Raw genomic sequence first — 13345 nt, 5'->3', positions numbered from 1 at the left:
GAAGGAAATCACATACAAAGGAGCATCCCTTAGATTCACAGCAGACCTATCAGAGGAAACCCTACAAGCCCGAAGGCAGTGGCGAGATATAGTTAAAAAACTCACGGAAATGAATGCTTCCCCAAGAATACTCTACCCGGATAAACTCTCCCTCAAAATCGAAGGAACAGTACACTATTTTATAGATAAACAGCAGCTCAGGAACTTCACAGACTCAAAACCAAACCTAAAGCAAGGTCTAAAGGGGCTACTATAAGAAAAGACAAACCCTACAACCACAACACACCCGCACAGAAACATGACACAAAACCCCATAACCATTCTCTCTCTCAATGTCAACGGTCTAAATTCACCAGTTAAGAGACACAGAGTGGCAAAATGGATACAGAGACAGAACCCAACATTCTGCTGCCTACAAGAAACTCATCTCAACAGCCAGAACAAACACAGACTCAAAGTCAAAGGATGGAAAACAATCCTGCAAGCAAACAGCCCCTTCAAAAAAGCTGGGGTGGCCATACTAGTATCCGACAACATTAATTTCACCTTGAAAAAGATTAGAAGGGACAGTGAAGGCTATTTTCTCTTCATCAAGGGATACGTACAACAGGAAGAAATCACACTCTTAAATGTATACGCACCTAATGAGGGAACAGCTAAATATTTAAAACAACTGCTAACAGATTTTAAGGAGGACATCACTACCAACACAATAGTACTTGGAGACTTCAACATCGCTTTATCACCTCTGGATAGATCAACAAGAACAAAACCCAGCAAGGAATTACTGGCTTTGAAAGAAGTAATAGAAGAGAAAGGGTTTATGGACTTATACAGGGCTTTACACCCCAAAAAGAAAGAATACACATTCTTCTCCAGCGCGCACGGAACATTTTCCAAAATAGACCATGTGCTAGGACACAAAACATACCTCAACAGAATCAAGAAGATAGAAATAGTATCAGCCATCTTTTCAGACCATGATGCACTGAGGATAGAAGTGAATCACACACAGACACGGAGAACCAAATCAAACACCTGGAAATTAAACAACTCGATGCTGAACAATGAGTGGGTCAGGAACGAAGTCAAGGATGAAATCAAAAGATACCTGGAAACAAATGAGAATGAAGACACAAACTACCAGAACTTATGGGATGCAGCGAAAGCTGTATTAAGGGGAAAATTTATAGCTCTGCAAGCCTATCTTAAGTCAATAGAAATGATGCACATAAACAATTTGACCTCATAGCTCAAGACCTTAGAAAAGGATCAACAGAAAGAGCCTAAATCAGGCAGAAGGAAAGAGATCATAAAACTTAGAGCAGAAATCAACGACATGGAAAACAAAGAAACAATCCGAAAGATCAATGAAACCAAGAGCTGGTTCTTCGAGAAAATAAATAAGATAGATAAACCACTAGCAACACTGACAAAGAAACAGAGAGAGAGAACCCTAATAAATCGAATCAGAAATAAGAATGGGGATATCACAACAGAAACTAAAGAAATTCAAGAGATCATCAGAGACTACTTTGAAAGTCTGTATGCCACGAGAACCTGGAAGAAATGGATAAATTCCTGGATTCCTACCATCTCCCAAAGCTGAATCAAGAAGATATAGAGTACCTGAATAGACCTATTCACATCAAGGAAATTGAAACTGTAATCAAAAGTCTTCCCAAAAACAAAAGCCCAGGCCCAGACGGATTTACTAGTGAATTTTTCCAAACATTTAAAGAGGACCTATTGCCAAGTCTTCTCAAGCTTTTCCAGGAAATTGAAAAAACAGAAACTCTCCCAAACAGCTTCTATGAAGCCCATATCTCTCTAATACCAAAAGGAAACAAAGACACCGCAAGAAAAGAAAACTACAGGCCAATATCCCTGATGAACACAGATGCGAAGATTCTCAACAAAATACTAGCCAATAGAATACAACAACTCATCTAAAAGATCATACATCACGACCAAGTGGGATTCATCCCAGGGATGCAAGGATGGTTCAACATTGGGAAATCAATCAACATAATCCATCATATCAACAAAAGAAAAGATAAAAATCATATGATCATATCAATAGACGCAGAGAAAGCTTTTGACAAGATCCAGCACCCATTCATGATGAAAACCCTTGCCAAAATGGGGATAGAGGGGACTTTCCTCAATATAGTTAAAGCCATCTACCACAAACCTACAGCAAACATCATCCTCAATGGGGAAAAACTGAGACCCTTCCCCCTAAGGTCAGGGACGAGACAAGGATGCCCACTCTCTCCACTACTGTTCAATATAGTACTGGAAGTACTTGCAATAGCGATTAGGCAAGAAAAAGATATTAAGGGCATCCAGATAGGGAAAGAAGAAATTAAGCTCTCACTATTCGCAGATGACATGATACTATACTTAGAGAACCCTAAAACCTCTACCAAGAAACTCCTAGAAACAATAGGCTTGTATAGTAAAGTGGCAGGCTATAAAATCAATACCCAAAAATCCATGGCATTCCTATACGCAAATAGTGAAAGAGAAGCAAGTGACATCAAGAAAACAATCCCATTCACAATTGTGCCCCAGAAAATCAAGTATCTAGGAATCAGCTTAACTAAGGAAGTAAAGGACCTGTACAAAGAAAACTACAAAACGCTACTTCAGGAAATAAAAGAGGACACGAGGAAATGGAAAAATATCCCCTGTTCATGGATGGGGAGAATCAACATCATCAAAATGGCAATACTTCCCAAAGCACTGTACAAATTCAATGCAATCCCTATAAGGATACCCATGACATTCTTCAAAGAAATGGAGCAAACACTCCTGAAATTTATATGGAACAATAAGCCCCCACGAATAGCTAAAGCAATTCTTGGGAAAAAGAAAATGGGAGGAATCAACCTCCCTAACTTCAAACTCTACTACAAGGCAGTAATAATTAAAACAGCATGGTACTGGAACAAAAGCAGAGCTGCTGACCAATGGAACAGAGTTGAATATACTGACATTTCCTCCCAAACATATAATCATCGAATCTTTGATAAGGGGGCAAGAAAAGTGAAATGGAGCAGGGAAAGCCTCTTCAACAAACTGTGCTGGCAAAATTGGACGGCTACATGCAAAAAAGTGGGCTCAGATCTCTGCCTAACACCATGCACAAATCACTTATCACTGAATCACTTAACTTCCCGTTAGTCGTCGATTTGCTCGAGCGGGCGCCAGTAACGTCTCCATTTGTCCCTGTCGCGTGCTAGTGTAGCCCAATGGCATCTCTTCGCTCCGGGAACATGGAGGGCCTCAAACCGATCGTTCATGATCTTGACGAAGAAGTCTGACCATCTGGTAGGTGGGCGGCCACGCGGTCTCTTGACATCCCGTGGAATCCAATCAGTAACAGCTCTAGTCCAACGGTCGTCTTTAAATCTCATTACGTGACCAGCCCATCTGATTTTCGACACCTTGGCATATGAGACAGCGTCCCTGATCCTTGATCGTCGACGGATGTCAGAACTCCGGATTCGTTCTCTCATTTGAGTGAAACGTGATATTCCAAGCATAGCTCTTTCTATTCTTCTGTGGGAGACCTGAATGGCGTTCTCATCTTGTTTGCGTAGGGCCCAGGTCTCTGAGGCATATGTTAATGCAGGAAGAACAGTGGAATCAAAGAGATGTGCCCGGAGCCGGAGGTTCTTCGTCCTCTTAGCTATTTCTTCGACGTTCTTGAAGGCGTTCCAAGCCGCTCTCTTCCTCCTGCGCAGCTCGGGTGCCAGGTCATTTCTCATGTTGACCTCTCGACCTAGGTACACATAGCTGTTGCATTTGGAGATGGTCGTTCCATTGAGAGCGAATGGGGCGTCAGGAACAAGGCTGTTTCTCATAAACATTGTCTTCGTAAGATTCAGCTGTAGTCCTACCTTTCCACACTCACGGTCAAAGTCGGCCAGCATTTGTGCCGCTTGGCTGATGTTTGGTGTTATTAAAACAATGTCATCAGCAAAGCGGAGGTGGTGTAGTTGCCGACCATCTATCTTCACTCCCATTCCTTCCCATTCCAGTCGTCGCATGATGTTCTCGAGGGTGGCACTGAAGAGTTTCGGTGAAATAGTATCACCCTGCCGCACCCCTCTCTTGACATCAACGATCACTTCTTTGTAGAATGGTGAGATCCTGGTAGTGAATCCGCAATACAGCTCACGGAGGATCCTGATGTATTGGGCTTGAATGCCCTGATTGGCTAGGGCTTCAATGACCGCTTCCGTCTCAACAGAATCAAAGGCCTTCTTTAAATCAATGAACGTTAAGCAGAGCGGCATCTTGAACTCCCGAGAAACCTCAATGAGCTTGGTTACCGTGTGGATATGGTCGATGGTGCTGAATCCTTTGCGGAACCCTGCTTGCTCGCATGGTTGTCCTTCATCTAGTGTTCTGCCAATCCTATTCAGGATGACTCGAGTGAACAGCTTGTAGATGACAGACAATAGGCAGATCGGGCGATAGTTGCCAATGTCATGGATGTCTCCCTTCTTGAACAGTAGTACGGTCCTGCTGGTTTTCCACCATGCACAAAAGTAAGATCAAAATGGATTTATGACCTCAACATCAGACCAGAATCCATAATGTTTATTGAAGACAAAGTCGGCAAAACTCTCCATGATATTGAAGCTAATGGTATCTTCAAAGATGTCACGCCACTGGCCGAGCAAGTGAAAACAGAGATAGACAAATGGGACTATCTTAAACTAAGAAGCTTCTGCACCTCAAAAGAAACATTGACCAAAATACAAAGACAGCCTACAGAATGGGAAAGGATATTCACCAAGTACACATCCGACAAGGGGTTGATATCAAGGATATACAAGGTACTGGTTAAACTCCACAAGAAGAAATCATCCAACCCCATCAAAAAATGGGGTGAGGAAATGAACAGAAACTTTCGCAAAGAAGAAATTCGAATGGCAAAAAGGCACATGAGAAAATGCTCTACATCACTAATCATCAGAGAGATGCAGATCAAAACCACAATGAGATATCATTTCACACCACAGAGACTGGCCCACATCCACAAGAACAAAAGCAACCAATGCTGGCGCGGATGTGGCGAGAAAGGGACCCTCCTTCACTGCTGGTAGGAATGCTGGCTGGTCCAACTCTTTTGGAAAACAGTATGGACGACTCTCAAAAAATTAGAATTTGATCTGCCATTTGACCCAGCTATAGCACTCCTGGGAATATATCCCAGAGAGGCAAAAAGGTATAGTCGAAGTGACATCTGCAATTGTTTGTTCATTGCAGCACTCTTTACAATAGCCAGAATCTGGAAAAAACCTGAGTGCCCAAGAACAGATGACTGGTTAAAGAAACTTTGGTACATTTACACAATGGAGTACTATGTAGCTGTTAGAAAAGATGAAGTTATGAAATTTACATACAAGTGGTACTACATGGAAAGTATCATGTTAAGCGAAATGAGTCAGAAAGAGCGGGATAGACACAGAAAGATTGCATTCATCTGGGGAACATAAAGCAACAAAAAGGGAGAGTAACACCCAGGAATGGCTGAGATTAGTACCAGGAATTTTGCTCCATGAATGGAAGGCCAGCCACAGGCTCTAGGTGAAAAGGAAGCTCAGATAGAGAAGAGAGTACCAAATGAAGGGTGTTGTGAGGGTCCTCCCAGGGTGGGAGAAGCATGCTAAAAGTAGTCGATAGACCAAACATGATTGCCACTCAAAGCCTCTCTTGCAAAACACAGTACCCAAAAGAAGAGAGAACAAGGGGGAATACCCTGCCACAGAGGCAGGATGGGATGGGGGGGGGATGAGGGGGGGGATGCTGGGACCCATGGGGATGGATGACGGGCACTGGTGGAGGGATGGGCACTTGATCGTTGTATAACTGAAACCCAAGCACAAAATTTGTAAGCCTATAACTGTACCTCATGGTTTTTCACTAATAAAAAAAGAAAAAAAAATCACGTGAGACAGCAAAAGTCTGTGCTGGATCACCGCGTTACTTACTGAGTTGGATCCTGGGAAATCATAGCCTCCCATAACTTTCATGTATGCTTTCTCGATGAGAGAAACCCACAATTCGCTTTTGTTGTTAGAGTAAGAACAGAGCAATTCTCCCTTGTGATCAACAGGTAACTGGTCATCAATGATCACCTAGAGAAAGAGAACATCATTTCCAGAAGTGGTACAAAGGAGTTTAAGGCCCTTCCTATCAACAAGTGGCGCAGTGTAGAGAATCTGCCCTGAGTGTGAGCTGGAGGGTCCAATCCAACACTGCCCCACACTCAGAGGGGGTCCCCGCAGACCCGCAACAGAGTGTAGGAGGGAGCACAGCACCCAAGGGTGCAGATGACCCTTTCCCCAAGCATGCAGCCCCTAATAGAACAGTGACAAAAATAAAGGGAAAAAAGTATTTTGTTCTGATGAAAAACACAATATGCCTTTTATTAAGGCAATCAATAACAGCTTCATGTTCTTAAAATCTGACCAATTATAAAATGTAATGGGAGATCTCTTTTATAATCTATTCTCACTACCTTACTTGATCTAACTGATCAAAAGTGATTAGATTAATGTTAATGGACTGCCCACAGAAATAAATTCTAGAAATATACATTATATCTAAGCCTTTAAATTTGCATTTCTTTAAGGACTCTGACCTATGTTGTATGGGTGATGCCTTGTTTGAATTCATCTACTTAGAGGTCAGAGTCCTTAAAGAAATGAAAGTAGTGTGATGATATGTGTAACATAACACATACATTTCAATTTTATGTGTAATATTTCACAAAATAAAACAGAACTTTAAAGTCTTTTTTATAATTCAAGTTTTGATATATGTAACCTCTTCTAGACCAACAGACTTAATTTGATATCCTATTAATAAAACAACTGAGAACTATCATACTGAAATTTATTTTAGGCATTAGCGATCACTAGGTTCAATGTTACCTTTTTGGAATTTTTGTTTTGTAAGTTAAGGAAGATAGCTTTTATTTAACAAAACTTGCTTAGAAAGATGTTAGAGGAGAGAAAGAGAGGAAATTCGTGCTCCAAAGAGAACATGGGCTTCTCCAGAGTGGAAAAAAGCAAGCAAAGAGATGCAGAGACAAGTGTGATCCATACTCAAGAGAGAGCCTGGACTTGAAGAGCAAGTCTGCATTCTATAAATGTTTCCAAAAACGTTTTAAGAAAGATAATACTAGTTTTGATTTTGACTAACATTATCATTGGCAGTAATGTACATAATATCACGGATTCGAAATCAAGTAAACTGATGTTTAAAATGTTTACACAAATAAAATTCCTTAAGAATTCCACTCCAGGGGCTGGAGCGATAGCACAGTGGGGAGGGCGTTTGCCTTGAAGGCGGCCGACTCAGGATCGATTCCCAGCATCCCATATGGTCTCCTGAGCACTGCCAGGAGTGATTCCTGAGTGCAAAGCCAGGAGTAACCCCTGAGCATTTCTGGGTGTCATCCAAAAAGAAAAGAAAAAGAAGAATTCCACTCCAGCAAGAAGGAAAAGTGCTTACTATAGAGGGAGGCTGGGGGTGAGGGCTGGGGGATGGTGATAGGGAAAAGGGGGACGCTGGTGGTGGGAAATGTACACTAGTGGAGGGATGGGGGATGGATCATTGTATGACTGCAACCCAATTATGAACAGCTTTGTAATGGTCTATCTCACGGATATTCAATTTAAAAATATTTTTAAAAAAAGTAATGTGGAGTTCATGCCCAATTTAATTAGCTTAATCAGTGGCTGAATAGCCGTACTCCTACATTAAAAAAAAAAATTCCACTCCAGATTCAAGGACAGGGAGGGAGAAAGAAAAAAGGCTGTGATGGGGAGAAGTAGCATTTACCTTTCTCGGGACACCATTGAGGTGAAGTTTTACCATATACTTTCCACAAGGATTGTACTCCGGCTCACCGTCCTTATTCTGAGGGTAAATTATGCTTTTGTAAGAAAAATAAATATTGAATTACAACATTAATATTCAAGATAAACTACTACGCATGCCAGAGAAGCATTTTATTTAGACAAGCTACTTCTTGCAATTTTATAAAGACATCAAATATAAAATGCCCTGTAACAGACCTAGAGAAAGAATATACATGCAGTAAGGAACACAAGGTGGTGGTAGAGCATTTGCCTCCCTTGCATGTGTGAGGCCCTGAGTCTGGCTCTCAACACGAAACACCCACAGCACAACACAGACATGGCAACACACACACACGTGGCATAAAACACACACACATACACACACACACAGGATTAATTCTAATTAAGGTGTTATGGTGCTTATTCGATATAAATGGAAGTGTCTTATAAGAACAATCTCACGGTTTTCTAAAAAGGTGCTGAATTTTTCATTATATACTGAAATACTCTATTATGTGGATGTTTAAGTCAACTAAAATACTCTTTTACAGGTCCCAGGAGCAAAAAAAGAGAAGCTGTTTTACCTACTGAACACAACTAAAGTGAAGAACTGCAACTCTGGCAGAAACCAAATTAGCATGATTCTAATAAAGCCACATACAACTATTCACTAAGAACTTGCAAAAACTATCAGTACCAATTTTCTTTCAATAATGTATATTATTTACTTATACAGTCTGCTTATCTAAAGGCAAATGGCTTGAAATTAAGATCTGTATGTATCTAATTCATCTCTGTACTCCTAGAACTTAGCACAGGAAAGACATCCAGGAAAAGTTTTGTGAAAACTTATAACGCTTACTTTGAGTTATACAAATTTTAAAAAATTGAAACAGTATTTTAACGTAACCTTTCAGTATATTCTAAAGTGGTTCTTAGCAGAAACTCAATTCATATTTTCCACGGATCATCTTAAAAATTGAAAAAGGTGATACTAACTTTACTCAATATATACAAAAGATTATTTTAACATAAAATGAGATATTTCCTTATTTATTTGTGAGCAGTTTTCAAAATCCAATGTCCTACTTTGTGTTCTTTGGGTCATCCCCAGCATTGCTTAGGGATCACTCTGGGCAACTTGCTCAAGGGTCGCCCCCGGTGGCACAGGCTGTGGCAGGGGGTGGGTCGCCTGGGTGGAGGGGACGCACGCATGAGGCACTGGGATTGAAAGTGGGTCTCCTGCCTTGAAAACGTGCACTTCAGCACTTGGCGCTGTCTCTCCAGCCCTCCAAATTTCATACTTACCACACCCATTTCAATTCAGACTAGTTTACGTGTTCAATATCCATATATTGAACCATGACATAAGAGTATATGACATTTTACTCTAATTTATTTATTTATTTCAAAATTTATTCCAATACATTTGTTACACATATATTAACTACATGTGCAGGTTCTTAAGAATATTTCAGAAAATTTTTCCATACCAACAAATCATTTGTTCAGTATACAAGGATGAGCATATACTGAGAGACAAACCAGCTTCCCTCTTTATAGGCTAAATTCTTAATTTTCAGTCATGAGACAATTACACGAAAGGGCTATCAGGATAAATATAAAAATTTACCTGGTAATCAACTTCTTATTAAACCGTCTCTCATAAGCTGCGCTGATAGCCAGTGAGGCCACGAAGGAACAATCTGACACTATTGTCTATTAATAAAATTAAGTAATATAGTCATTCACCCATTCACGTAATTTCAACTTTACAATATTCTGGTATTGCAACCTAATCTACACTAACGATCCCGACTGTTACTTATTACTGGTAAAACAGAAGAAATGCTACACTGCCAACTCACACATATTTCATTTAAATTCTAAAAAAAAATAAATATTTTCAATTAAATTGATAATTTAGGATAACAAAAACGAATAGTTTGATCCTTACATGGATAAAAGAAATGTAATGCATCACATTTTAAGGAAAAAAAATCAAAGGCATTTTTTTAAAAAGTTTGTCTGATTTAATGCACATCAAATATTCTTGTATCACTGCATTTTAGGAGTCTTATTTTTACACTAACTTGGAAGATATCTGTGCCTTTATTTAGTTTTCTTTTTCAGGTTTTTGGGACATACATAGTGGTGCTCGGAGGTCACTCCTGGCAGTGTTCATGTGATTTGCAGAGACCATTTGCAGTGCCAGACAATGACCTGGAGTTGGACGCATGCAAGGGAAGCAACTTATTCACTTTTTTTTAGTAGATTATAGGTAACACTTTCATATCTGTACAGTATCATATTTCTCTGACCCCCAATTTGCCTTTAAGTGCAAAACTAAAGTTTGAAATAAAGTCACATTGTTGTTTTATCACTTAAGTATTTCAAATAGGCCCAGAGGCTTTCATTTATATTTATGTTAGCAAAGGTGAAATTCAAATCCATCCTTACCCAACTGTAAGCACATATTGATAAATAGGGGTCTATATAGTCTGCAGTGCTCTTAATCATTCCTCATTCCTATATTATTTCAGTATGTCTAAATCAAAGTGTGCAGAATAAGTTATTTTTCAATTTTACATTTAAGCAACTGAACAAAAATTTAAAAAATAAAAACTTATATTAAAGTTATTTTTCATATAAAATTATACCAAAAAAGTGTTTACCTGCTTTATGCTAAAACTGGACACAGTATAAATCATTGTAGGATTATTGCTGAGGTCTTCCGGCCGTACCCATTTGGAAAATGTAGTTTTCTGTTTAGGTGATAATGGTAGTTTGCCCCATGTATCACTGAGATAATAACAAAACAAAAATTTTTTTTAGTCTTAAAAGATGATTTGAAACCAAAATGAAAATTCCTAGAGAATTTATGATTCAGTATAGTACCATAGATACACCCACATCATCCTAAAATAACTTTTCATATCTGGCTTTTTTACGCTTACCCGTGGAACAATCATCTATATATACCACACAGAAAATGAGAACAGAAGAGCAATCTAAATATATTTTTACTTACTTTAAGAATATCATCTAAAAGCTTGATTTAGCATGGCAAATTCAAGAAATTCCATTTCAGTGAAATGAAGCCAGTAACAACAATTAAAACTGATTCATTCAATGGAGCTAGAGAGATAGTAAGCAGGCAAGGCACTTGTCTGCACACATCTGATCTGGGTTCGATCCCCCTCCCCCCAAGCAGAGCTCTGAGCACTGTCAGGTGTGACACCAAAACCAACAAACCAACCAACCAAACAAACAAAGGACCAGGAGGTTTCAGATTCTTAGGCAGGCTTCTGATAAATCCATACAAGGCAAACAGATAATTACTATAGTTTAATATATATTAATTAGCATAATTACTGAGCAATAAACATGTGCTGGCATCATGCTCAAGTATTTTATGTATGTCATTCATTTAATCCTCAAAATACTATCAAAGCAAGTATATTTGGAAAAGACTTAGCGCTGCACTGCACTGTAGCACTGTTCTCCCATTGTTCATCGAATTGCTCAAGCAGGCCCAGTGATGTCGCCATTGTGAGACTTCTTGTTACTATGTTTGACATATCGAACACGTCATGGGTAGCTTGCCAGGCTTTACCATGCGGGCAAGACACTCTAGGTAGATTGCTGGGCACTCCGAGAGGGGTGGAGGAATTGAACCCGGGTCGGGTCGGCCGGGTTGGCTGCGTGCAAGGCAAATGCCCCACCCGCTGTGTTATCACTCCAGCCCTGGAGAAGACTTAAAGTGATAAAAACAACTTGCGAATATCATTTTAGATACTCATCCTACAGACTTCATAGAACCACTAAAACTCTACATCAGATCTGCTTAAACTCTAGGTCAGAAATGCTTAAACTTTTTAATTTGCAATTTCTTTTCAATGGAGAAAATTTTACACAACTTGGGTATATGAAATAGGCATACATAGCAAACATTTACTGATATAATAAATCACGAACTTATCTTCTTTTCTTAAAACAAATTTTCTGTGACTACCACATTCAATTATTGGGTTGTGGTCTACGGTTCTCGATTTCTCTTTCATCATAATGAGATGTTGGTGCATAGACAACGAAGATAGAAACTGCAGGCAGTGAGCCACATCTATTCAAATGTAAACGTCCGATTCAGGTTGTTAGGCATTCAAATGAATCAATGCTCATGGCCAAGTTTGTGTTGACAAGGACACTGACGCCTCCAACACCTCTTTTATCGCATGTTCCGAGGAACAATTCTTCTCCAGTGTCGAAAACGGCATGGTGAGATTCGTGCCTTCTTGTCTCGGTCAGACCAATGATGTCGTACTTGATCATTCGTGCTTGTACCATCAGGTCCTCGATGGATGCATCTGATGCTAGCGAACGTGCATTGAAAGTACAGACGATCATTTTTGTCTTCCTTAGTTGTGGCAGCCTAGTTCGGCCTTGAGATTTTGTTGGCCTCTCCTTTCTCATCCTTCTCAGTGCTGCCATGTCGGTGAAGCCTTCAGGGTCAGGTGAATGAGACCAGTTGTAGTGACTGGTTTTGGCATATCGAATACACAACGGATAGCTTGCCAGGAAATCGAGAAGTTCTACATGGAGCTGGAGAAGTTCTATAAAGAAGACCACACCTTCTATAAGATCATTGTGGGTGATTTTAATGCCAAGATAGGACCGAGAAGATGAGCTGAAGAACTTCACATCGGGACCCATGGCCTAGAATGGAATGAACAGGGTGAGAGACTATCTGAGTTCATCATGTCGACCAGGACCATCCATGGTAACTCACAGTTCCAGAAGGCAGAATCTAAACGTTGGACATGGGAGTCTCCCGGTGGATGATTCCACAACGAAATAGACCACATCATATTCAATCGACGGTTTTGCCAGACCGATGTTGCTGCTGTCCCAAAATTTTGAACGGGATCGGACCACCATCTCCTTCGTGCAAAATTCTACTTCACAGAGCGGAGAGAAAGGGCTGCAAAGTTCAAAAAGAGAACTCCCAGAACGACCACCAACTGGGAACTCTTTGGCACTATTGCGGCAACATGGGAAGATGCCATTGTTGACAACATTGACGAGGAATACGATCGACTGGGTCAGCACCTCCATGAATGTGTGAGGAACGCCAAGAGAGAGATAGCCACAAAAAAACACCTGTTTTTGAAAACTCTTGAGCTAATTCGCCAGTGTGGTTTGGCGCATGCCTCAGGCAACCACAAGCTAACATCTGAGCTCGCAAAGCAGTGCAGAGATGCGATCAAGGAAGACCTCAAAGAGAGAAGAGCAGAAGTACTGGTAGATGCGGCAGAAGCTGGGAAAAGTATTCGTAACGCCCACCTGTCCTTTGCCAACTACAAGACTAAGATGACTGCCCTCCGACGTCCTGATGGATCTATCACATCCTCCAGAACGGCAATGGAGAAGATTATCCATGACTTCTACTCAAATCT

General features: G+C 40.4%; 1 protein-coding gene across 2 annotated transcripts in view; it reads right to left on the bottom strand.

Annotated features, from left to right (window-relative positions):
- Positions 1–13345, bottom strand: part of CAPN7 (calpain 7) — a 51141-nt gene that overhangs the window by 20626 nt on the left and 17170 nt on the right. For both annotated transcript variants that reach the window (XM_056129850.1, XM_056129851.1), the window contains exons 7-10: positions 10565–10691; positions 9523–9608; positions 7870–7963; positions 6012–6158 (exon numbers count right to left, since the gene is read on the bottom strand). In XM_056129850.1, coding sequence (XP_055985825.1) covers positions 6012–6158; positions 7870–7963; positions 9523–9608; positions 10565–10691 — 454 coding nt within the window. The remainder of the gene's footprint in view (positions 1–6011; positions 6159–7869; positions 7964–9522; positions 9609–10564; positions 10692–13345) is intronic.

The sequence above is a fragment of the Sorex fumeus genome, unplaced genomic scaffold, assembly GCF_029834395.1.
Source record: "Sorex fumeus unplaced genomic scaffold, SorFum_2.1 ptg000072l, whole genome shotgun sequence".
Classification (NCBI taxonomy): domain Eukaryota; kingdom Metazoa; phylum Chordata; class Mammalia; order Eulipotyphla; family Soricidae; genus Sorex; species Sorex fumeus.
This window is presented reverse-complemented; position numbering and strand designations above follow the sequence as displayed.